This window comes from Myotis brandtii, unplaced genomic scaffold (genome assembly GCF_000412655.1).
Source record: "Myotis brandtii unplaced genomic scaffold, ASM41265v1 scaffold686, whole genome shotgun sequence".
NCBI lineage: Eukaryota > Metazoa > Chordata > Mammalia > Chiroptera > Vespertilionidae > Myotis > Myotis brandtii.
The window spans coordinates 3,999,056-4,026,570 of NW_005370683.1; the positions used below are offsets into that span (position 1 = coordinate 3,999,056).

Here is a 27,515-nt window from a genome sequence, read left to right on the forward strand (position 1 = left end):
GCACAAGGGGGGCGGAGGGACCCCCCCCCCCCCCCCGCCAGTGCACAAATTTTTGTGTACCAGGCCTCTAGTCCTATATATAAAAGCCTAATGTGCTAAGTGTCCAGTCAAATCGTTGGTCGTTCAACCAATCAAAGCACAATATGCTAATGATATTCTAAGGCCTCTCAACCGCTTGCTATGATGTGCACTGACCACCAAGGGGCAGATGCTCCGACTGATAGGTTAGCTTGCTTCGGGGGTCCAGCCTATCAGGACTGAGCAAGATGGGCCTGACATGTCCTGGAGCCCTCCCACAGTCCCTCCCTGACTGCCCAACCTCCCGCATCCCTCCCTGGCCCTGATCATGCAACAGTGGGATCCCTTGATCTGGCCTGCACCCTCTCACAATCCGGGACCCCTCGGGGGATGTTGGAGAGCCAGTTTCGGCCCGATCCCACTGGCCAGGCCAAGGGACAACACTGGTGCACGAATTCGTGCACCAGGCCTCTAGTTAACAAATAAAGCAAAAGGGTAGACCTGAGTAGTTGAGGCGAATTTGTTATTCAAATCTAAATCAGTCTTCTTTAGTTAATAGAGTAGGATTTTTTCAAAAATTAACACTACTTAAGTGTCCACTATAGCAAGTGCTTAATTTAGACAGATATTTGGACACAAAAAGAAGAAAGGCTTCTTTTTAGGGGTATGGACGAAGAGGTAGGTGAAGAGAGACAATAGCTTCAGATTAGATGTATTAACTCTAGGTGCCACTGGGACATCCAAGAAACATGAGAATCAGACAGTTGTAGACCTGAGATTTAATCTTAAAACAAGCTGAAGTTAAATCATTTTTAAAATATGTAGCATTGAAATTAGTAGTTAAATTAGGGAAATAAAAATAAATAAATCATGTAGACTCTATATAAAAATGGTGTAAAATAGTGGCCAAGAACACTTTAAAAATGCTTAGAAGATGGGAAAGCAGTAACAACAACTGGGAAGAGAAATGGGAGAAATAGTAAGAAAGAAAAGCAGCAAAGTTGGAAGCAAAGTGTATCAGAGAAGCCAAAAAAAAAAAGGGAAAATTTCCCTAAAATGAAGTAACAATATGAGAGATTGCTTTTGGCAAGTAGGTCATAAGTGATCTTTGAGAGAGTAGTTTAACAAAGGGTGGGCAGAAGGGGGAAATCTCTAGAGTCATGTCTATTTGTATTTAGAAGCTTGAGCTGACTCTTAAAATCACCAGTTACAAGTTAATAGTTGAAAATATTGGTCATGGTCATGGTCATATTTATAATCCTCTGTCTCTAGATTAAGTGATCGCACCTCTTCCTCTGCCCACAAATTTAAAAAAAAAATGTTTTTAAGTGTCAGGGACTTTGGAAATCATTAAATAAGAGATTGCAAATTGGCAGTTAACAAGACAAATTCAGCTCTCACGTTTCAAACTTTCCCCCTCCCACACATTTTTAACTTCTCTATAAAATTCAAAGTTCTGGTAAAAGTGATCCCACATTCCCAATGCAACTTTTGCAAGCATACATATTCCATTGACCTATGGCTACCTGGACGCCCTAATGACACCCCACTTCACTCATTTCTGATAACTGCCTGGTTCCTGTAGCTGTGAGGTATTTAAGGTAGAAACCCGTAAACTTGACATTTATATAGGAAACATTAAATCCATTAACCATCCACTACTTATGCTTATTAAAACAGAGAAGTTGCCAGAACCGGTTTGGCTCAGTGGATAGAGCGTCGGCCTGCGGACTCAAGGGTCCCAGGTTCGATTCCGGTCAAGGGCATGTACCTTGGTTGCGGGCACATCCCCAGTGGGGGGCGTGCAGGAGGCAGCTGATCGATGTTTCTCTCTCATCAATGTTTCTGGCTCTCTATCCCTCTCCCTTCCCCTCTGTAAAAAATCAATAAAATGTATTTTTACAAAAAAAGACAGAGAAGTTAAGGTCAGTATTTTCAGGGCTCCCCTTCCCTTGGGTTTTAATTTTGTTAGTGTGTGCGGGATTATTGTTCACTTTTTAGGTTGTGTGTGTGTGTTACCATTTCCACTGGGTATTACTTAGAACACATCTGATGTCTACCTGGGAGCCTGGCATCCTCCTCAATGGCTAGATATGGCTACCGAATATTAACTAGTATGGCCTCACAGCACATGGTGAAATCTGATGTTGAAAATAATTTGAACTAATTCATCAAAGCTGAGGCCACTACAAGTTACAAAATTTTAGGGTCACAATAAATTAAAACCATCAGCCCTGGCCAGGTAGCTCAGTTGATTAGAGCATTTTCCTGATATGCCAAGGTTACAGGTTCGATCTCCAGTCAGGGAACATACAAGAAGCAACCAAATGAATGCATGAATAAGTGGAACAACAATTGATGTTTCTCTCTCTCTCCAGTCAATAAATAAAAAATTTTTTAAATTTTAAATCATCAATAGAAATATTTTTTTAAATGACTTTTCTTTTTCTACTTAATCCTTTTGGTTCATATGCTAATTTTTAAGCCTACCTGTTTGAAGAATTCGCCTAAGGAATATATATATATATTCTGCAAGTATTTCTGATGGACATGTGAACTAGGGGGGAAAAAGCCTTTAATAATATTTTACTACATATATTCAAAACTATTTTTATGAACAAAATGATGATTAGCAGCTAATTACTTAGATCATTAATTGATTGCCTTTTTTAGTGATTAAAAATATGTATGTTAATTGTACCCAAAAATGGAGGCAAGTTAAGAATCTAAAAGAAGGTTACTACCTTTAACATTTTAGTAGATAAATGTCATGGAAAAATATATTGTGAATGAAAGAAAACTAAATCTGATAGCTTTCTATTTGCTTTTTATTTGTAGTTTTTATAATAAATCTTTAGTATAAAAATTTGTTAAACCAAAGAGCCTGGCCTCTCTTGAACCATTTCTGATAATGAACACTGATTGTGAATGCAAAACCCTGCATATCATTAGGTGAAACATTTATGCATTCAGAGTGTCTACTTGGTGGTTTTCTTCTTAAGGAGCTAAACAGTTCGTTAAACAAGCTGCTCCTGAATGGTAGATCAGAAGAAGCATACGCTGCCTTCTGTAGAACTCTATTGTGAGGCTGTGCCCATTTGTGTTTTCTTTGAAACCATGAAAATGAAACCCTTATGCTCATATTAAAAGCATAAGAAAGGCATCTATTATGTCCATAGATTTAAAACACGGCCTGAGACACAGTGAGAACCACTCCAAAACGGCCCTCTTATTATAGCAAAGGTTAAGAAGTGCACTCCCAGGAAAACCTTCAAAGGCCTACATGTCATTATATTCCCAAACAGATGGCATCTCAGTGCTTGGAACTATAGTTTATGGACACCTACAACCTCAAAAAAATCCTTTCTAATCCCACTCTTTTGTCTAGATTTTGTACTTTGATGATAACCGCAGGTGCCTTTCTCCATTCTTCACAGAATGATAGACAATGATATGGTGAAGATTCATGTTCATATGTAGACACAACTCTTAAAATGACTCCTATGCAACATACAAGTAATTTACCAGCAACAGATTCACACTTTAAGGATATCTATGATTCCTGGGTTCTAATTTACTAGAAGTCTTCAATAGTGCGAATTTTAGAGGAAAAATGATGAAAACCTAGCTCTCACGTATATTGCTGAAGTATAAATACATTGATAAAAACCACTTTGCGAAACTCTCAAACTCAGGAGATGGGGACAAGACTATCATAGCAACACTGTTTATAATAATGAAAAGCTGCAAACAATCCAAAAGTTCAACGGGAAAATGAACATATGAATCGTGATAGAATCAAGTACTGTACAGCAATGAAAATGAATGATGTAGATGAAACTCAGTCACCACACAGAGCAAATGGATAAGTCACAGAAAACTATATACATTTCCTTTACATAAACTTTAAAGCCTGCAAAATTGAACATGTGATTATTACTTATAGAATTTTAGATAGTTCACTTTTAACTATCTAAAATTCTGCTAGAAAAATTAAATCATACTCACCTAACACATTAAAGTAAAAACTTTATATGGTTAGTTGCTACATACCTCATATACTAAATACTTTTTTGAATTTAAATTCACTCTGCTACAACAAAGTTGCACACAGACATTAAATGATTTCTAATGGGTCAAGAAAATGTGTTTAAAATGCCATATACTTCAATATTTAAAGAAACTATGAAAACTCTAAACTATAAAAATATTTAAATAGTATCATAATTTAACCCAAATATCTTTACTTCATAGTTTACCTGAAACATCACAAGGTTTATGAGGATGCAGAAAATAGTTCCTCTTTAACTCCTGTCTGTATATAAGATGTGGCTTGTTATGATCATCTTCATGTTCACTCCCATCTGCCTTCATTATAGGTTCTAAGAAATATTCACCATCATGTGCTTTAAATGTTCCCATCTGAAAATTTAAAAAATATAAAAATTATTTTTTTCATCACTAAGAGAAAACAATACATTGTGCCATAGGTTAAAATTAACACACACAGAAGCAAGACAGCCAGGAGTCTGTCTGTTTACTGAATGTCATCAACTGAACATAAAGTTTCCGTTCTGTGGCTCGCCTTTTTCTCTCAGCTCATATGTATAAAGTTATGAACACAGGACAGTATTCCAATGGGCTGAGTTGAGATGACAGGTATTCCAGACATAAAAAATGGCACAGGCAGCAGCATCAAAATGGCAAAAAAATGTCTAGCACATTCTAGAAATAAGAAACCTGTATGTCTTGGTCTACGTACAGTAGTAGTATGAGACAAGATGTAAAGGTAGGTTGGAGTCAGAAAAAAGAGATGTTAAATGTAATGCTAATAGATTTGAATTTGTAAGCGACGGGGAGCCATTGAAGTTTTCACAAAAACCTGTCTTCTGAATTTCAGAATTCAATATCCAACTTACTCTTTGATATCTCCACTTAGACTAGTAGCATTCACAATCTTTATATGTCCAAAGCCAAATTCTTGATTTCTGGTTCAAACCTGCTGTTTCTAAAACTCTCTCTTTTTCAGTAAATGGTAACATTATTATTCAGATTGCCCAGGACAAAAATCCTTAGAGAAATATCAAGGATGACTCTTTCTTTCATATCCCACCTTCACTCCACCTTCAAGATCCTGAATGCTGAACCTTTAAAGTATAACTGAAATCCAGCCACTCCTCCCAAATTTTACCACTACATCCATGATCTCTTTCTTGAACTAAACCAAAAGCCCTTTATAGTCTAGTCTCCACAGAAGAGTCACAGTAATTTCTCTTAAGTCTATATCATGTCACTCTAAAAAGAGAAAACAAAAAACACTCTAGTGACTTTTCATGTCACTCAGTAAAATCCAAAGTTCTTTCAATGATCTACAATGTCCTGTGTGATCTGTCCACCCCTTTTCACCACCCGTCCCTCAAGTACACAGATGACTAATAGTTTTGACTTCTCCTGCTTGCACCTTGGCTCATCCTAGTGTCTTTGCTATTCCTCAAATATGACAAGTATATTCTCCCCTCAACACCTCTGTACTTAGTAAACCTTCTGCCTCTCAATGTTTCCCTGATGGCTCTCACTACATGTCTCCACTCAACATTCATCACCCTATATAAAATGACACCTAAACTCCTACTTTAGCTCTTTTATCCAGTTTCATTTTTCTTCATAGCACTTATCACTAATGGGTATATTTTTATTTATGTTCATTTGTTCCTTGTCTGGTACTACCCACTAAAATATAAACTCCATGAGAACAGAGCTTTGCCTGCACTCTTTTCTACATGCCTCTCATGCTGGCCATGTACCAGATATTGGATAACATATTAAATGAATAAGTAAGACTGTAAGGTATGCAATGTAATCGAGTAACATGGAGTGCTATATATGGTAGAAAAAAAAATACTAGCAATTATAAGACAGAGGCTATAGCCCAGAAGAGAGGTAACAAACCTTGAATGACAGTGACAGTGATGGGAGGACAGTTGGAACAAAAAAGTTACAAGATGCCAATGCCCAAGGAAAGCAGAAAACCAGGGAGAGAAAGAGTTTATGATAAAGACAATTTCCTGGGAAAACATAATTTACCAAAATAACTCCAGAAATGTTAAAAATCTCAACAGACCCCTTTTCTACCAAACAATAGAAAAGGTTATCAGAGTAACACCATGAAACCTCCAGGTCTTAATGGTTTCACAGAGAAATTCCACCAAACCTTGAAAGAGCAGATAATTCCACTGTTATTTCAACTGTTCCAAAATATCTATAATAATAAAAGGGTAATATGCTAATTAGACCGGGTCGACCGGACATCTTCCGGTCGTCCTGCCTTCCTCCCAGACAAAGCCATGGTGGCAGGGGCCGAGGTAGAGGTGGTTAGGGGAGATCAGGCTGGCAGGGGAGGGCATTTAGGGGCAATCAGGCAGGCAGGCAAGTAAGCAGTTAGGAGCCAGCGGTCCCAGATGGCGAGAGGGATGTCCAACTGCCGGTATTCAGATATCCCCCAAGAGGTCCCAGATTGGAGAGGGTGCAGGCTGGGCTGAAGGACCCCCCCCCCCCGGCCCCGTGCACGAATTTCATGCACTGGGCCTCTAGTTTTAAAAATAAAACATTCAAGTTAATTTTATGAAGCTAGTGTAAACTTACAGCAAAACATGATAAAGACGGCAGCAAAATTAAACAAAAAACATAAAGGATAAGCTCGTATTTGAATATTAAAAGTCCTAAATTGTATTAGCAAACAAAATTCAGCAACACATGGAATAAATAATACATCATGAGATGGAATTTATCATAAGAATGTAAGTATGATTCAATATTGGACATCTATCAATATAATTCATTCTAATTGTTTATATGAATAGAAAAAATCATCAAGGCATTTATAATAATAATAGTTAACTCCAATATGTCCAGAAGACATCATTTATACACATTTTGCATATATTTTCAGCTAATAATAACTCTTTGGGGTAAAATCTATTATTATCCCCACTTTAAAGGTGAAATAAATTAAGAGCAGAGGTTACATAACTTGCTTACATCTTTTTTCCAGTAAGTGACAGAACCAAGGTATGAACCCACATAGCCTGGTTCCACAATTCATGCCTTAATCCATTACACTGGGCTAGTTATCATATTCCAATTTTTATAAACCCTGCAAAATAGTTGACAAATATTTAAAGAACAACTATACTATGTGCTTGGTACAGTTCTAGAGGCTATATATGCAGAGGTGACCATGATAAAAATCTCTGCCTTCAAGAATTTAAACTTATATAGGAAAACATAAATAATTAAAAATATAGCATGCCAGGTGATAACAGGTGCAATGGAGAAAATAATTATGTGGAGACAAAGAAGATTTAACTTTGGGTGATGGGCCCAAAGTGCAGTATACGTATGATATTTCATAGAATTGTACACTTGAAACCTATATAATCTTATTAACCACTAGAAGCCCAGTGCACAGATTCGTGCACCAGTGGGGTCCCTTGGCCTGGCCTGTGGAGATCGGGCCAAAACCGGCTCTCCGACATCCCTGAGGGGTCCCAGATTGCAAGAGGGCACAGGCCAGGCTGAGGGACCCCCACCAGTGCACCAATCCATGCACTGGGTCTCTAGTATGCATATAAGATCTTTGGTTAATCTCTTTCCACCCTACTCCCTCCCCCTTTCCTTCTGAGATTCATCAGTCTGTTCCATGTTTCCATGCCTGTGGTTTCTGCTCCTGCATTGAGCGTCTGCCACCTGGTGATCAGTGCACATCATTGCTACCAGCCAGTTGGCCGGTAGCTGGTTGCTTAGGCTTTTATATATATAGATGGTCACCCCAATAAATGTAATTAAAAAGATTTTTAAAGACAAAAATTAAGCAAGGAAACAATGATAGAGGGTGCTGTGAGGAGGCTGAGACTAGAATAATGAGGAAGTAGCCATGGAAAACTCTGGGAGAACATTCCAAACAGAAGGAGCAGGGACTGAAAGGCCCAGTGATGGGGAAAAACTTGGCAGGTTCAAGTGACAGAGAGAACAGTGAGGCGAAAGCTGTGCCAATAAGCGGATATGCAGTAGGAGCAGGTAGACAGGCAGGCTATGGTCGCACTCACTATGCTTGACATCAAAAAGCACTCATCACCCTTCAGAACATACAGATATACATTTATCTGCATCTAAAACCTTGCAATTTTTCACATAGAAAAGCGTATTTCTGTGAAGAACCAATCTAGAAATAAATATGAATTACTGAATTCTAGGTGCTATGATAAGCCCAGTTTTGGTGAAGGGGGTTTCACTTCCATTTCCTAATTTTAAATATCTAAAAATTACTTAAAGATAATAACTTTGAAATCACTGCTTTAAATTCACTGTAAATAATAAACACATTTTAAATCACTTATAACTGAATAATCACTTAACGCCATTTATGACTATAATTGCCACAATCATTTAAAGTTCTCTTTACATCCATAAGTATTACTACATCTATATCTCCTCCTCAAAGATAAAGTCTTTTCTATTTTTACAGTTCCAAAACCTAAAAAACATTACCTGAAACATAGCAGACACTCAATACATATCTGTAGAAATGAACATTTTCCTAATAAATATGGTAGAACATCTGTGTTTTCCCCCACATACCCTTTAGAAACCCCTTTATTTCCTCTAACATTCCTAAGTCATAGTAGCTTGGAAACTTGTCTGAGATATTTACATCACTTTATTTCAGTGCTAGAAAGTAAAATGTCTAGGCATTCCTGGTTATGTAATGTGCTAATATGTTAAATTACACATTTTTTAAAAGTCAAAAATAAGGAAAATTCCATCATACTGAAATTATAGTCTTATATATATTCGGATTTCATCTAGCATATTTAATTCTACCAGTGCCTGTTTTCTAAACCACTTCTTTCCAAGATTTCAAAATTCCAGCTTTTTCTGCCTTCCCAGAAAGATAATTTCAGCTATGCTTACAAATTACAGATACTGACTTTGAAATGCCAGTAAATGGACCCAAGGAAAATCACTTTCTGCCTTTTTGGAAAAACATGCTGAGGATGGGAAATGTGATAGCATCTTGGTAAAAGATACAAATAGACATGAGGCAACTTGTTACTTATCTAAATCCACCTAGAAAGCTACTTTGAAATAATGTGACACTTTTCCCAAGAATATTGAGAATATTTACACCTGGGGAATTTTCTGTACTCCTTTAAATCAAAACCTACTATGAAGTACTTTTATTATAATGTTCCAATAAAACTGCACATGGGTCCAATCTGTAATCCCATGTGGGAAATGAATATAGTTCTACCCAGAGGACATTGGCATCTCCTTGTAAGTCATGCTAGAGCACCCCAGCCTGCTAAGAATATTGCCTTTATCACTCAAAGTCCTTTTCTTCAACAAATCCTTTATGTTCTAAAATACTAAGTTCAAGAATAAATGGCAACTAATTTGTTCTCCAAGTGATTTCCCTGTATTAATCAATGAAGGAGTTAAGAGTATTTTACTTCTACCAATTTTTCTGTGATCCACTCCATTACAGAGGACTTTCTGTTCAAAGAATAAAAATATTAGAGCTCTGCCTAAAGGCTCCTAAGGAAGCACTTGATTTTTTTTTTTAACTTGGAAAAGAACCTGGTAAGGAATTGGAAGACTTAACAAAACAGGTGGTTCATAGAATTATACTTAGATCACACCGTATTTTTAGTAACTGCCTCTCTACAGATGGGCACTGCCATTGATTCATAAGAAATGCCAATCAAATCCCAAACACTTTCTTTTTATAACTATTAAAGCAGCAAAACCAGCTTTCACTTGGGCAAGGGTTTCCCCATTATTTGGAGCAATGATATTCTATTTGCCAACTGTTTTGAAAGGCAGTAAGTGATTGCACAACTGGTTTTAATTTACTCTCACAGGCCAAAATTTTTATATGTTTAGAGGATTTTTATACAATTGTTTTTCCAAAATGTTCTTATTTCAGTATTGTGGCATTCAACCCATATATTTTTTCCACTCATCCATATTTTTCCCCCAAATACATGGTGAACACATGTACTATAGCAACAACCAATAATGTACTCTCAGATTTCATTGAGGGATAAAAACAAGTACAAAATATAAACCATTTGGACTCTTTTCCCAAATCATTTATAGGTATTACATTAGGTAACTAAAGAACAAGATTCAAAAATAAAATACTGAACAAGACAATTAGAGTCCATACTGAGAAATTATTTCAGTAACAAATTGCTCCCAACTATTACTTAAATTGGATTTGCACTTAAGGGCTAGATTGCTGGTAATTACTACCGTGAAGACTAAAATATTTAGTTTTTCAATCTTCAATCGTGTCATGTAGTGAGAATCAGTTTGATGTTATTTCAGAGCCTAAGTATGAGTCTTGGGTTTGCACTCATGGAACCTTGGACAAACCACTTTATATATCTTGGACCCCCAAGTTCCATAACTTGTAAAACAAAACAGAAATAATTCTACCCACCTAATTTCCTGAGAAAGGCAGTGTGTGTTAAAATAATGTCAGTAACTGTTTTGAAATTGCATATATTTTGAAATAGGATAAAGAACTCTTCACTAAAAACAGATGTTATAGCCACCCTTTTTACCCTAGGCAAAGTATAATTGTTATGCAAGAAAGGTCATGAAGATTAACTCTGAGATTCATTTTTATTTTGGGATACTCTATTCAATGCAAAGGGTTTATCACCCTGACAGTTTCTGATTACAGCACCACTGACCACGCCTAGGAAATACTGTAGAGCATATAAGCACAACTTGAGTGAATGACTCATAAAAAAAAAAAGAAGTGTAATTGGCTCCAGAAGCAAAAAATTCATTGTAAGATTTTTGAAAAGATGAGTCTTCTCTCCTCTAGCAGATTCTTTATCTCCCCCCTCCAATTCCATAGCACAATTCCAGATTTCCACTATCAAAGTGAGAGACAATAGATGACATGTGTTGTTGATACCTCACCTAAAAAGAGACTGCTCTCTTGTCCAGCCTGTGTGGTTCAGTGGTTGAGCACTGACCCATGAACCAGGAGGTCACTTGCCCAAGTTGTGGGGTGGGCTCCATCCCCAGTAGTTGGCATGCAGGAGGCAGCCAATCGATGATTCTCTCATCATTGATGATTCTATCTCTCTCTCCCTCTCCTTCCTCTCTCTGATAACAATAAAAACATATTTAAAATAAAATAAAAAGAGGCTGCTCTCTCACCAAGTCCTTGCCCATGAGGATCAAGAAAACAAGACAAAAGCTGGAGACCTGTCTACCAAGATTATGTTGCCAAATGACTCAGGTTCAAATAGTGTTCCAGCAACAGCAATAACAATAACTATATTCTGTAATATTTCTCTTTATTGTAGGCACTGAAGTGTTTTTTTGAAGTCTTATGAACTCACTAACAGTGGAGAAAAATCGTCAAAAAATGACTGCGTTCTTGTGCATTCTGGGTAGTGATTCTCAGGAGCGCCTCTCCTAACCTCTTCCTAAAGTATTTGTGAACACATAAAACATAGTGATTATAACAATTAGAAATGTAACAGTAAACCATTAAGAACTAATTTGCAGGTGTACAATGGAAATATGTTCATCAAACGTTATAAGCCAATATTACTTGAAAAGATATATATAATATCGCAGCGGTTCTCAACCTGTGGGTTGCGACCCCTTTGTCGGTCGAACGACCCTTTTATAGGGGTCGCCTAAGACGATCCTGCATATCAGATATTTACATTACGATTCATAACAGTAGCAACATTACAGTTATGAAGTAGCAACGAAAATAATTTTACAGTTGGGTCAAAACATGAGGAACTGTATTTAAAGGGCCAGAAGATTGAGAACCACTGAGAGACACAAGGCCAGGTATCTGCCAGACCATCTATCATATTTAGAGCATATATTTTCCTAGTCTATCTTTTAATTTAAAGTTATTGTGACACATGATACTCTTCAATTATCATGTAGGCAAACATTTTTCATTTGTTATGTCTCCTTTGTATTTTTCCCTACCTGAAGGTTATAATATATGTAATGTGGTTCTACATCTTTAAAACAGCTGTAATTTTATTTAGTTTACCAGTACATGAGAATCCAGTATTTAGTTTTGCCTTATAAGAGATTCTTGGCATTCACTGATTTAACATAAATGCATTTTAGGCTTTGGCAATTGTCACAGGAAACTAACTTGAAGCAATTATCAAAACTTGATCTACCATCAGAAGTCAATGAGTTTTTTTGATGGATTATACACAGTGAGGCAAAAGTAGGTTTACAGTTGTTCATATGGAAAATAATAATTAATAAATAATACAAGAATAAACTCAGTTTCTTGTGCTCACAACTATAAACTTACTTTTGCCCCTTCCTGTATTATCAAAGAACCAGGAACCTGGGCCTAAAAAAGCCTTGACTGCTTTCATTGTAACCTATAGACTCTCAAGAATTCCCCCAGCATTTCTGAATTCCCCCAGGATCTATGTTAGATGTGGGCATGGAGGATGGGCAAGACCTTCCCAGAGAACAGAACCAAGGACCTTGGTGACTAGACTTCCCAGAAAGAATCAAGGAAGATAATAAAGAAACTCTCTTCCTACCAAGTTAGTGGGTCTCCGCAATCCCCAGAAGTCAGAATTGCTATAAATCAGTGATTACTAAGTATCTCCCCTTCTACCTACATAGGAAGTTAAGATAGGGTTGCAGTCATGCTGATTGTGCTGTACATTGGCTTGGTGGGTGGTGAAGATAATGTCCTATTCGTTCATTAGTTGCTAAACTACAAAGAGCCATATCTAAACTTTATGAAGAAGGCCATACTACCCAGAGATCCTGGAATTTGAGCTGGGCAAGATGAGCATGTTTAATGTATAGGAAGAGAAAGGAAAGGGATATTTGGGGAACAGAAGGACAGCCTGTGGTAGAGACTACTGGTAATCACCAGTATCTGTTCTCCTCTCTTCCTCTAAGGCAGCGGTTCTCAACCTGCGGGTTGCAACCCCTTTGGGGGTCGAATGACCCTTTCACAGGGGTTGCCTAAGACCATCAGAAAACACATATATAATTACATATTGTTTTTGTGATTAATCACTATGCTTTAATTATGTTCAATTTGCAACAATGAAATTGGGGGTCACCACAACATGAGGAACTTTATTAAAGGGTCGCGGCATTAGGAAGGTTGAGAACCACTGCTCTAAGGCATATCACTGTCCCTGCTTTCCAGCCTTTTGCATCAAGGTAGAACCAGGCAACTAGCTTTCATCAATAGAATGTACATAGAAGTGTGTCTCCTTTGAACTGAGCTATTCAAGAGCCAGTATGCTTTCTCCATGCTATTACTATGGTAATAAAGGATTTATGTAGATCATGAATACTTTAATTAATCAGTTTTATACTGCTGTAATAAGGACATCATGCACCAATATTTAAAGATAACTGGTACATAAGTGACTGAAAAATATTTGTTGAAAAAGAATGTACAATCTGTGTCTTCCTCTGAATATTAATATGAATCAAATAGCTTAATTAACTATATTTTATAGAAAACAGTAGTTACAAGCAAAACAAGAATAAGCCACAAGCAACAAGAGTGCAATATGAGCCCATATGAACACAGTTTAGCTATCATCTGAAAAGATTTAATCTATACCAAATTTTTAGGTATGTTCAAGGACTTACACTAAAATTGCTAATATAATTTTCCTGCACTGAATGACTGATATAAAGAAGAGTTGCCTAATTATTTGGCACATATTAATAAAATCTGCTTTAACTCATTCTTTCAAATATGTATTGATTTCTTCTATAAGCTGTATTGGATGCTAAAATGAGTATCATCCCTACACTTAAATCTACAAATGAGATATAAGTATGGACAAATAAGTACAATTCAATATATTATGCACAAAATGTCCAGTGGTAAAACAGAGAAAGGCCTGGTCAGCTCTTCTTAGGAAAGAATAAGGGAGAGAAAGGCTCAAAATGGATCTGGAAGAATGGGAGGCAGTTAAGGGAAAAGACATTCTAGACAAAGAGTAAATAGAAATTCAAACAATTATGAAGATTAAAGTAAACCAACAATAGTATCAAGCAAATGTTTCTAGAATTATCTATTTCTTATCTCCTGTTCCTCTCTCATTACCTCTCTTGCTTAATAGCCACAGGATCCATCAGTCATTTAAGTCAGAGTCATTACAATTATTTGGTCTCCTCTTATGATTTAAAATTCTAACGAACTTCCTAAAAGGTTGCTATGTTCAACACCATTGAAATTTTGATAATTTTTTGTTGTAGGAGACTGTTTGGGGCAGTGGGTTCCCCTTCCCCACCCCTGCACAATTGTGACACTCCAAAATGTCTCCAAACATTGCCAAACGTCCCCTGGGGGGCAAAACTGTCCCCCATTGAGAGCTGCTGGTCTACAGTAGTGCACCTTCCATAGGTGCACCTTCACCTCTAAAACCACATTACCTTAAGTGGCCTCTCTTCCTTACCCAAAAGAGACTACAACAGTGGCTCTCAGTGACTCACTGCCTCCCTTGTGTCCTACATGGTATTGCATAAGGAAAGACCCCTCCTAACACATTGAACTTACCCAGCATCTTCAGTTTAAGCCCTCATCCTTCACAATGCATTTCAGGCCCTAACAATCGGATTTCAGCCTCCCCTTTCACCCTGCTTTTCAGCTGCATAGAGTCACAAGAAGCCCCTACATTTTCCTACGTTTAGTCATCCTTCAAAGTCCAGTTGAGAAGCCTTCTCCAACTCAGGTTTCATAACAATCTCAATCACTCCTTCCCCAAAGTTCACACAGCCCTTTTTGTACTCCTCAGCTATTTTCATTAAGTGTTTGTGTGCTTGGTATCACTCTGTGGTGGCCCTGAGAATGCTGGGCATAATTGGTCAGGGGCCCCAGATGCTGGGCTTTGAAATCCATCATTCTAAGAGTCTACAGGTTACAACAAAAGCAGTTAAGGCTTTTTTAGTCCAAGTTACTGGTTTCTTTGACAATATAATCCCTCAAAAAACCTAGTGTTTGTGCCCCAGCCATGGCTTCTAAGTGCTATACCAAGTCAGTACCTGAGTGTGGCAAGGATGTAAGGGTAAACTCCTTCTTAGGAGGCATGGGACTCTTCTTCCGGCAAACTTAGCCTGCGGCATGCTTTGTTGAGCCTTAGACTGCCCAGCAGCCTGGGATGCTTCTAACTAACGTTCTCATCATCTTTCTTCATCCATTTCAGACTTCATCATTCTCTTCTTACTTTCTCTAATACAGGCACGTCCCCTAAATAAAATCCTTGCATATCTGCTTCTAGAAAGACACAACACTAAACTGTTAAACATAGACGCATAAGGAAGTCTCCCTAATGCTGTTTGACTGAGTACATGCATTACTAAAGGAAGTCCCTATGCATTTTTCCAACAAAAAAAATATGAATACACAATGGCATGTGTAATGATCTGGGGCTATAATAGTTCTTTGTAAACAGGAAGGTTTTTTAAAATAAAATTAAAATTTTCCCAGAATAGACAAAAACCAGTAAAGACACTGATAGTTTCCATACAATTATTTCTTGTCTGAACAAGAAGTTACTAGAGCAACTCAATAATCAGTCATCAGAGAGCATTAGTGTATGACATGCTGCAGAATGGTTCACACAAGAAACTTCAAAATAGTACACACAGCCCCTGTGAGCTACTCCGTGAGAATACTGTACAAGCCAGATGCAATGTCTGGTTTTATGACATCTGGAAACTGTTTCTTTCAACCAAAAAGACTGCATTGCTTTAAATCCCACCAAGAAATGGTGACGTTAACTGTCTAGGTGGTCAGGTTAGTCCCTGAGGGCCTTTGGAAGAAGGGAACCTACTGGGTAAGATGAGAAGAGGGTGAGTAGAGCACAGGGATTGTGGCCTCTGCACAACATATACATTCTGTTGTGACAACCATCCACCAAAAATACACCAACTTATTAAATACTGACCTCTAGTTTGGCAAGAGTATACCAACATTATGAGATCAATAATATGACCATGAAAATGAAGTTTATAGTTGAATATAGGAACTATTAAGACCTGATAACTATGCGTTCTGTATCAATGGATATCAGTGGACAAAAAACATAAAGTCTCACTAGCCATAACGTTACAGGTAATCCTAGGATTCAGCTCTATTTTCATATATGCTATAGATTTTAGAAATGTGTAAATAAATTTCTATTCAAAAATGTTTAAGTTCTGTGATATATACTTATACTCTTAAGAAAATATAGAGGTTTTAGAAAAGCAAACGTTATACACACATGAAACAATTTCTGGCAGATTCTTAGCCCCTTCTGGTTCTTGGGCCCAAAACACTTAAGAAAACTAAACAATACTAGTCATGGTTCAGTGATTTAATGAAAGAGAAAAACATGTAATTACCAAGACTTCTAAAAGTAGAAAACAATTAACCATATAGAAATTAAAAGAAAACACAGTTCACATGTTTGGGATTAAAGCAACATTAACAACTAAATAGAATACACATATGTGTTGGGGTGTCAATTTTCTAAAATGGTTGCATTAAAGGGATATTTTAAAAATATTAATTTGTTTTTTATTCTTTTCCTCTAAAAGTCACACTCCTCAGCAGCCACCAGAGAAAGGAAAGGTAGATGCTCCCTGAAGTAAAAAGCTGGAAGAAGAATGGGTCAATAAATGAGATGTGAAAGAGGAAATGAGTATTTCTATTCTTACAGCACCAGCCTAGGAGTGCACTAACTCAGACCTCCAACTGCTGGCGACACCACTCTGCCAGCTCCAGTCCTGCAGAAAGGTCTGTGGGCTGCACCCAACAGGGACCTTTGGTGTACTCTCTTTCTGGAGAAGCTCGAGGCAGACACTCGGACAGTCATTAAGCCCTGTGGCTTTGGAACAGGGGCCATTTTTGCCCCCCTTCTGCAGTCTTGGCTGGCATCAGCCCCAAATAGAGACTCTTTTGTCTGTTCTCCCAAGTCCTGGTAGCCCTGCCTTGATCAGCTCAGTTCCATAGGGTTGGGAGGGGAGGGAATGCTGCTTAGAGCTGGGACCTTTAGAGCGTGTCTCCCTTGGAGGCTCTGGCTGGGACTCGGATGGACACTGGGTTGTATGATTATGGAACAGAGAGTTGGTGAAGTACTTGCCCCACTCTGGCAGGCTTGGCTGGCACCACCCCCAACAGGAGCCTATTTTAATCTGTCTTCCAAGTCCCAATGGCTCTGCCTTGCTGAGCTTGCTCCTGCAGTGGGGACAGCTGGCTGCACCCAACCTGAACCTGTGGTGTGCTCCTCCTGAGAAAGTTGGAGCTGGAAACTCTGGCAGAGACCGAGTGGTATGGCTTTGCAGTAGGAGCCACTTTTCCTTATTGAGTGCCTGACCACGCTGCTCCCAAGTAGGGGGCCCACTAGTCCCATCCTCCCAAACTAGGTCACCCCACCCTATCAAGCTCATGCCTTATGGAAGGATCTGTGGGTCATGGCCAGCCTGCCCACTCTACAGTCTTTCTTTGGACAGCTTTGGGGGAGTCCAAGCAATCTCAGGAGGTGGCGGAGTAGCTGACTGGTGGAGGCAGACCTCAGGAAGCCTTGGACCTTTTATTGAACTAGAGCAGTGGTTCTCAACCTTCTGGCCCTTTAAATACAGTTCCTCATGTTGTGACCCAACCATAAAATTATTTCTGTTGCTACTTCATAACTGTAATGTTGCTACTGTTATGAATCGTAATGTAAATATATGATATGCAGGATGGTCTTAAGTGACCCCTGTGAAAGGGTCATTCGACTGCCAAAGGGGTCGCGACCCACAGGTTGAGAACCGCTGATAAAGAAAGCCGAACCTTGTACATGGTGTGGCCCTTCCTTCACACACTGAGGCCCAATAGAGACAGCTACAAACAGTGAATAGCGTGGTAGCTCCAGACAGGCAGCCCAAGGCAGTTATACACAACATCTGACATCGACCTGTACTAGAACTCTGCCCAAGTAAACCCAGAACCAACACAACTAGTGGTAGGCTTCAGAACACATCAGAGCTTGACACAACCAGCCACATCCAAAGGGGTGATTCTGGCAAGCACCAGACACTGCTGGGAATAACTCTGCCTCACCGGTGCAGCACCCACACAGCGATTCACACATGGTGATCAAGGTCTATCCTTATAGTCAGCCAGCCTGAGGGTTAACTTCACCCATTAACGAGCCAACAGCATTCAAGACTCAACTGCAATAGGAGGGTGCACATAAGCCACACAAGAAATATTCCTTGGAGAACCTAGCTCGGGTAATCTGGAAGACTGTGGCACCGAGCCCCAGGAGACACCTACATCATAAAGCCATCATAACAAGTTTGAGAGTCATAGCAGATCTACTTAATACACAGAGTCAAACAAAAAGACAGACAAAATGGTGAGACAAAGAAATATGCCCCAAATGAAAGAACAAGAGAAATCTCCAGAAAGAAATAACTAAATGAAATGGAAGCAACGAAGATACCAGATGCAGAGTTTAAAACAATGGTTATATGGATGCTCAAGAACCTTAGGGGAAGAGTGGATGATATCAATGAGAACTTAAAGAGATAGTAAGAATTAAAAAAGGACATAGAAACCATAAGAACCAGTCAGAAATGAAGAATACAATATCTGAAATGAAGAATACACTAGAAGTAATCAACAGCAGGTTAGATGAAGCAGAGGATTCAATCAGCGATTTAGAGGACTAGATAACAGAAAATACCCAAGCAGAGCAACAACAACAAAAAGGTATTTTAAAAAATTGAGAAAAATCTAAGGGACCCTTGGAACAATATCAAACATAACATCCACATCATAGGGGTACCAGAAAGAGAAGAGAGTGAGCAAGGAATGGAGAACCTGTTTGAAGAAACAATGGCTGAAAACGTACCTAGCCTGGTGAAAGAAAATGATACACAAGTCCAGGAAGCACAGAGTCCAAAATAAGATGAACTCAAAGAGGCCCACACCAACTCATCATAATTAAAATGGCAAAGATTACAGATAAAGAAAGAAATTTTTGAGCTGCCAGAGAAAGACAGTCAGTTACCTACAAGGGACCTCCCATAAAGCTATCAGATGATTTCTCAACAGAAATACTTCAAGCCAGAAGGGAATGGCATGATATATTCAAAGTGATGAAAAGGACCTACAACCAAAATTAGTCTATCCATCAAGGCTATCATTTAAAATTGAAGGAGAAATAAACAGCTTCCCAAACAAGCAAACAAAAAAAAAGTAAATTAGTTAATTACCACCCAACCAGTATTGCAAGAAATGTTAAAGGGCCTTCTTTAAGAAGAAGAATTTTTAAAAAATGAAAGAGAAGAACATAGGTATAAAAAAATAAAATGGCCATAAGAAAGTACCTCTCAATAATTAGTTAAAATTTAAATGAATTAAATATTTCAGTGAAAAGACATAGTGTAGTTTAATGGATAACATGATATATGTGCTATCTACAAGAGGCCACTTCAGAACAAAAGATATATACAGACTGAAAGTGAAGGGATAGAAAAAGATATTCCATGAAAATGGAAATGAAAAAACAAAACAAAACAAAAAACTGAGGTATCAATATTTACATCAGACAAAATATACTTTAAAACAAAGGTCTTAACAAGAGACAAAGGAGGTCACTATATAATACTAAAGGAATCAATCCAACAAGAGGATATAGCCCTTGTAAACATATATACCCAACATAGGAGCACCTAAATATATAAAGTCTTGGTAGACATTAAGAGAGAGATCAATAGTAATAAGTCATAGTGGAGGATTTTAACACTCCATTAACATCAGTGGATAGATCTTCCAGACCATTAAAAAAAAAAAAAAAAAAAAAAAAAAAAAGCACAGCAACCTTAAATGACACACTAAGCCATATGGATTTAATTGATATTTACAGAATACTTCCTCCCAAAGCAGCATAATATACATTCTTTTCAAGTCTACATAGAACATTCTCCAGGATAGACCATGTGTTAGGACACAAAACAAGTCTTAATAAATTCAAGAAGACTGAAATCATATCAGACATATTCTCCAACCACAATAGTATGAAACCAGAAACCAATTACCATAAAAAGGGGAAAACACTCAAACATATGGGGGCTAAGTAACATGTTATTAAACAATAAATGGGTTAACAATGAGATCAAGGAAGAAACCAAAAGTTACCTTGAGAAAAATGAAAATGAACATACTATAACCCAAAATCTATGGGATACAGCGAATGCAATCCTAAGAGGGAAATTCATAGCATTGCAGCCCTACCTCAAGAAACAAGAAAAATCTCAAGTAATCTAACCCTATACTTAAAACAACTAGAAAAAGAACAACAAGAAAAGCCCAGAGTAAGTAGAAGGAAGGAAATAATAAAGATCAGAAAGGAAATAAATGACATCGAGAATTTTAAAAAAACACAACAATACAAAAGATAAATAAAACAAGAGCTGGTTGTTTAAAAAGATAAACAAGATTGACTAACCTTTAACTCAAATAAAAAAGAGAGCAGACTCAAAATCAAAAATGGAAAAGGAGAAAAAGGAACAACTGACATCACAGAATACAAAGAAATGTAAGAAAATACTATGAACAACTATATGCCAACAAATTGGACAACCTGGGCGAAATGGATAAATTTATAGAAACATGCAATCTTTCAAAACGGAATCAGAAAAATAACAGAAACTCTGAATAGACCAATTACAACTAATGGAATCGAAGCAGTAATGAAAAACTTCCCAAACCAAAAGTTCTGAATGGCTTCGCAGGAGAATTTTACCAAACATTCAAAGAAAAACTAACACTTCTCCTTCTCAAACTATTCAAAAAATAATTAAAAATGAAAGAAGACTCCCAAGCTCTTGAAATTAGAATAATGAGGCCAGCATTATCCTAATTTCAAAACCAAATAAAGACACTACAAAGAAAGAAAATTATAGGCCACTATCCCTGGTAAACTTAGTGCTAAAATCTTCAACAACAAATTAGCTAATAGGATCAAACCAGACATTAAAAAGACCCTACACACGATCAAGTGGGATTTTTTCCAGAGATGCAAGATTGGTACAATATCCACAAATCAATAAATGTGATTCACCACATAAATAAAATGAAGAATAAAAACCACATGATCATATCAATAGACACAGAAAAAGCATTTGCTAAAATCCAACACCCATTTTTGATAAACACTCTCAGCAAAATGGGAAAAGAGGAAAAATATCTTAACATAACAAAGGCCATATATGACAAATCCACAGCCAATATCATACTCAATGGGCAAAAACTAAAAGTGCTTCCTTCAAGGTCAGGAATAAGACAAGGATGTTGGCTTTCACCACTCTTATGCGACATAGTACTGGAAGGTCTAGTCACAGCAATCAGACAAAAAGAAGAAATAAAAGGCATCCCAATTGAAAAGGAAGAAGTAAAACTGATATTATTCACAAATCTTTAGAAACCCCTAAAAATGCCATTAAAAAAAACAACTACTAGAATTGATCAATAAATTCAGTAAATTAGCAAGATACAAAAAAGTAATATTCAGAAATCAGTGGCATTTTTATACACCAAAAATGAACTATCAGAAAGATAAATTAAGAAAACGATCCCATTTACAATTGCAACAATGACAACAAAAAACAAAGTAGCCAGAAAAAAATGTAACCAAGGAGGTAAAAGACCTGTACTCAGAAAAATAAAGAATACTGAAGAAAGAAATTGAGGAAGATATAAATAAGTGGAACCATATACTGTGTTCATGGATAGGAAGAATTAACATCATTAAAAGGTGATACTACCCAAAACGATCTACAGGTTCAACACAATTCCTATTAAAATACCAATGGCATATCACAGAAAACTAGAACTAATATTCCAAAAATTTATATGGAAACACAAAGACACCAAAGTAGCCTCAGTAATCTTGAGAAAGAAGAACTAAGTTGGAGATCACAATACTGGATATTAAGCTACAAGGTCATAGTAATCAAAACAGCTTGGTACTGGCATAAAAACAGACATATAAATCCATAGAACAGAATAACCTACACCTTTATGGTCAATTAATATTTTACAGAAGAGGCAAAAATACACAATGGGATAAAGACAGTCTCTTCAATAGTGTTGTGAAAATTGGACACATGCAAAAAAATTTAACTAGACCACCTTCTCACACTATCCCAAGAATAAAGTAAAAATTGATTAAATACTTAAATGTAAGTTATAGAAACATAAAAATCATAGAAGAAAACATAGGCAGTAAAATCTCAGACATTTCTTGTAGCAATATTTTTTCTCATATATCTCCTCAAAGGAAACAAAAGAAAAAAATAATTAAATGGGACTACATCAAACTAAACAGTTTTTGCACAGCAAAGGAAACCATCAGCAAAATGAAAAGACAACCCACTGAATGGGAGAACATATTTGCCAATGATACATATGATAAGGAGTTAATATCCAAAATGTATAAAGAACTTTTACAAATCAACATCAAGAAAACAAACAATCCAATTAAAAAATGGGCAAGGGTCCTAAATAGACACTTCTCCAAAGAGGATATACAGATGACCAACAGACATATGAAAAGATGTCTAATGTCACTAATCATCAGAGAAATGCAATTTAAAACCACAATAAGAGATCACCTCATGACTGTCAGAAAGGTTATCATCAATAAATCAACAAACAAGTGCTGGTGAGGATGTGGAATAAGGAAAACTTTGTGCACTATTGGTGGGAATGCATATTAGTGCAGCCACTGTGTAAAACACTATAGAAGTTTCCTCAAAAAATTCAACATGGAACTGCCTTATGACACAGCAATTTCACTTCTGGGAATAAACCTGAAGAAATCCAAAACAGTACTTTGAAGAAATATATGGACCCCTATGTTCCTTACAAAGTTATTTGGAATAGCCAAGATTTAGAATTAGCCCAAGTACTTCTCAGTAGATGAGTGGATAAAAAAAGCTGTGGTTCATTTACACAATGGAATACTTCTTGGCCGTAAAAAAGAAACTCTTACCTTTTGCGGAAGAATGGATGGACCTAAAGCAGTGATGGCGAACCTCTGACACGCGTGTCAGAGGTAACACTCGAACTCATTTTTTTGGTTGATTTTTCTTTGTTAAATGGCATATAAATATATAAAATAAATATCAAAAACACAAATCTTTGTTTTATTATGGTTGCAAATATCAAAAAATTTCTATACGTGACACGGCACCAGAGTTAAGTTAGGGTTTTTCAAAATGCTAACACGCCGAGCTCAAAAGGTTCGCCATCACTGACCTAAAGGGTATTGTGCTAAGTCAGTGGTTCTCAACCTTGGCTGCACATTAGAATCACCTGGGAATCTTTTTAAAATCCTGATTTCTGGGCCTCATCCTCCGGAAATTCTGTTTCTTTGTTACTAATGTTGTGGCCCCACCCCATAACAAAGAAACAGAATTTCTGGAGGATGGGGCCCAGAAATCAGGATTTTAAAAAGATTCCCAGGTGATTCTAATGTGCAGCCAAGGTTGAGAGCCACTGCGCTAAGTGAAATAAGCCAGTCAGAGAAAAACAAATACCATATGATATCAGTTACATGTGGAATCTAATGACCAAAAACACAAAATAGAAACAGAATCATAGATAGTGAACTGACTGACTGCTGTCAGAGGGCAGGAGGGTTGGGGGAGCTGGATGAAAAAGTTGAAGGGCTTAAGCAAAAAGCAAAAAAAAAAAAAATAAACCTCATAGACACAGGCAATAGTATGGTGATTGCCAGAGAGGATGAAAACACATGCGGGGGGGGGGGGGGGGAAAGTAAAAAGGGGATAAATGGTGGTGGAAAGAGACTTGAGTTTGGGTGGTGAGCGCACGATACGGTATACTGATGACGTGTTACAGAATTGTACACTTGAAACCTGTACAATTATTTTTTTAATTCATCTTTATTGTTGAAAGTATTACAGATATCCCCTTTGGTTTTTTTCCTCTTGACCCCCTTCACCCTGCACCAGCCTCTCCCAGGCGTTCACCACACTATTGTGTCCCTGGGCTATGCATGTATGCATAAGTTCCCAGGTTAATCACTCCCCACCCACCCCTCCACCCCTGCCACCTTCCTTTTGAAATTCTTCAGTCTGTTCCATGCTTCTATGTCTCTGGGTCTATTTTGTTCATCAGTTTATTTTGTTCATTAGATTCCACATGAGTGAGATCATGTGAGATCGGTATGGTTTTATTAACCAACTAGAGGCCCGATGCACGAAATTCATGCAAGAGTAGGCCTTTCTTCCCCCAGCTGCCGGCACTGGCTTCCCTCTGGCACCTGAGACCTGGGCTTCCCTCGGGCCGCCAGCAGGCACCCTGGACCCAGGCTTCCCTCGCAGCCTTGGTTTTGTCCGGAAGGTCACCCAGAAGGACGTTTGGAAGGACATCTGGTCTAATTAGCATTTACGCTTTTATTATTATAGATGTCACCCCAACAAATTCAATTAAGAAAAAAAAAACACACATATTGACCAGGTCAAATTTGTGGTAGTAAATATAGAATTTTCCAGAAAAGCTAAACATTATTTTGAAAGGTTCTATGAAAGAGAATATTTTGATTTCCTTTGCCGTATAAGTAGCCATGTAAATATTAGTGTTTCTGTCATCCGTATGTTGCAAGCATTTTACATTTATCCACAGCAGAAAGAAAATTGTTGAAGTCATTCCATGTAAATGTAGCTCAAGAAAACAGCATGAAAAAGACCAAAGAGACTTTCCAAGTTTATTTAGTAATGACCTATTCACACCCAAGAAGACATCTTACATCAATTAACCTGAGAGGAAGTATTACATGTGGCCTGGTGAGAACTATTATCCATTTATTTTACTTAATTAAAGAATAAACAGTGTTGATGTTCTACGACTATTCTTTTAAAATTTGCTCCAAAAAGGAAAAAGCTAAAACTTGAGAACACTAGAATCCTATAATCAAAGTCCTAGTGGTTGTCTCTTCTTGAACATGTATTTATTGGAGGAGTTAAAGATGCAGTGAGCTCATATGTTTTTTTTGTGTGTGTGTTTTTATTTTTTGGTTTTTTAAAATTTTTTTTAAATTTAAATATATTTTATTGATTCTTTACAGAGAGGAAGGGAGAGGGATAGAAAGTTAGAAACATTGATTAGAGAGAAACATCGATCAGCTGCCTCCTGCACACACCCCACTGGGGCTGTGCCCGCAACCAACGTACATGCCCCTGACCGGAATCGAACCTGGGACCCTTGAGCCCGCAGGCCGACACTCTATCCACTGAGCCAAACGGGTCAGGGCGAGCTCATATGTTTTAATAGAAGTGTTATTTACCTTGGGTTCCATGAACTGGGATGGGAAAGTATTACATCTTTATTTTTACTAACCTCTGGTACCTAACATTTCCTAAAAGTATGATTGTAGGTTAAAAAAACAAAAAACAAAAAAAACCCCACAGACATTGTTACTTTGTTACCAATAAACTGATACTTCTGTATTACATTAGATTTGATGTAGCTATCTGGATCCTTTTTTAAAAATATATGTATTTTATTGATTTTTTTACAGAGAGGAAGGGAGAGGGATAGAAAGTTAGAAACATCAATGAGAGAGAAACATCGACCAGCTGCCTCCTGCACACCTCCTACTGGGGATGTGCCCGCAACCAAGGTACATGCCCTTGACCGGAATCGAACCTGGGACCTTTGAGTCTGCAGGCCGACGCTCTATCCACTGAGCCAAACCGGTTTGGAATGGATCTTTTATAGTATCACCACTGGAAAAGAATAGTAGTAAACAGACCCCTCCCCAATAGATATTGAATGCATTCTTAAAGAAGTATACGTCACAGCACCACAAATTATAATAGCTGTAACATTTTGATTACTGTTAGTATTTACAAGGGAGCCAATTAGATCATTTTAAGTGTGTAAAATAACATATGAGTTATTATTTTAGGAGAATTTAGAGAAGATGTTTCCCCAGACTGAAGAAAATCATGGCAAACAGATTTACAATCTGTTATAGAGGGAGAGAAACAAAATACTGGGTTCTATGTGTTTCATTTCATTTCCTCTCTCCCCACAATAAGGCTTTTCTTACAAAGTCTCCATCTTTTACTCTTGTCACTCTAATGACCATTTGCTGGCACCAGGTCACTGTAGATACTCTCCTATATTTTGTTTAATGCAACGTATTTAAACAGTCAGATTCAACCTCTTCCCTATTCTGTACTGCACCGATTAATGAGCATCCACATACTATTGAAAACCCACTCTTCCTTTCTGACCATTTCGTCATATGTACACATTCTTTTCCTTCTATCAGCCTAACATTTAAAGAACAAACTTAAGTCCAGGAGGTTCTGCCTCAACAGATGGTCAGCAATGGATGTGTCGGAGTGAAAACCACACTTCACTCCTAACAGAGGCCATGCGGCCACTCCCTGACGCACTCACTGGGCCTCTCTCTGTCTGACACTTTCAAGTCAAGTCTCTCAGCTTTTCACAGTAGAGCTCATTTTGCTCAGCAGGTAGACATGCTGTTCTTCCAAGCCCCTCGCTGCAGGAAGGAGTGGCCTCTGGCTTGGGTTCACTTAGGTGTTAATCCCTCCAGTGACCCACTCTGATCTCTTGGGTCACCAACCACTAACTCAGAAAAACCCATTACATGGCTGCCTGAATGGAGCCTTCGATTGGATCTCAAGAAAACGTCAAAGGACCAGAGGGCGCTTACCAGGCCTCCACAGAGGCTGAAGACCGCTATGTGATCCTCCCGAGCATTGACCTGGCCCCGATAGAAGCAGTGGCGCAAGCCTGGGGACACCGCCCGGCTCTCCTCCGCCCCGCGCGCGGGGGCCCCCAAGTGCACCTCGGTGAAGCCCTCCGCCAGAAAGGCCGCGTCCGCGCTCAGGTTCAGCTGGAACAGCTGCCCGTAGGCGCTGATTCGGTAGTGGGTCCGGAACGGCGGGGGCTCGGGCGCCTCTGAGCTGCGCTTCCTCCGACTGAAGTGATGGCTCTGAGGGAACACTTCGCCGAACTCATTGACCCGCGCGGGGGTCACCACTTCGTACGAGGCCAGGGTCCTCACCAGCGCTTCTGCAACCACAGGGAAATGGCCATTGAGCGCCCCCCCCCACACACACACACACACGTGTTTCAACTCCAACCCCCAAACTTCTTCCACCAAAGACCCAAGGTCCCAACTCCCCAGAACACCCCGCAGCGCGACAAATGCACACAGGATGGCGAGCGCGCGCACACACACACACACACACACACGTGCGCTCTGGGAGTGCGAACCCCCGGTTTCCCACACCCCCGACTGGCTTCACCCTCCCCGAGCAAAGACCCTGACGCGCCAGGCCCTGAGCAGCCCACCTCCTTCCCCAGCCTCTCCGCTTCGCCCTCCGCCCCCGCCAGCTCG

The 27,515-nt window shown here is 38.4% G+C and overlaps 1 protein-coding gene across 1 annotated transcript in view; it reads right to left on the reverse strand.

Annotated features, from left to right (window-relative positions):
• Positions 1-27,218, reverse strand: part of ADAMTS20 (ADAM metallopeptidase with thrombospondin type 1 motif, 20) — a gene marked incomplete at its 5' end in the record, with an annotated part of 169,537 nt that extends 142,319 nt beyond the window's left edge. The window contains 2 exons of the mRNA XM_005881718.2: positions 4,278-4,440; positions 26,826-27,218. Of these exons, the coding sequence (XP_005881780.1) occupies positions 4,278-4,440; positions 26,826-27,218 (556 nt within the window). The remainder of the gene's footprint in view (positions 1-4,277; positions 4,441-26,825) is intronic.
• Between the last annotated feature and the right edge of the window lie 297 nt (positions 27,219-27,515).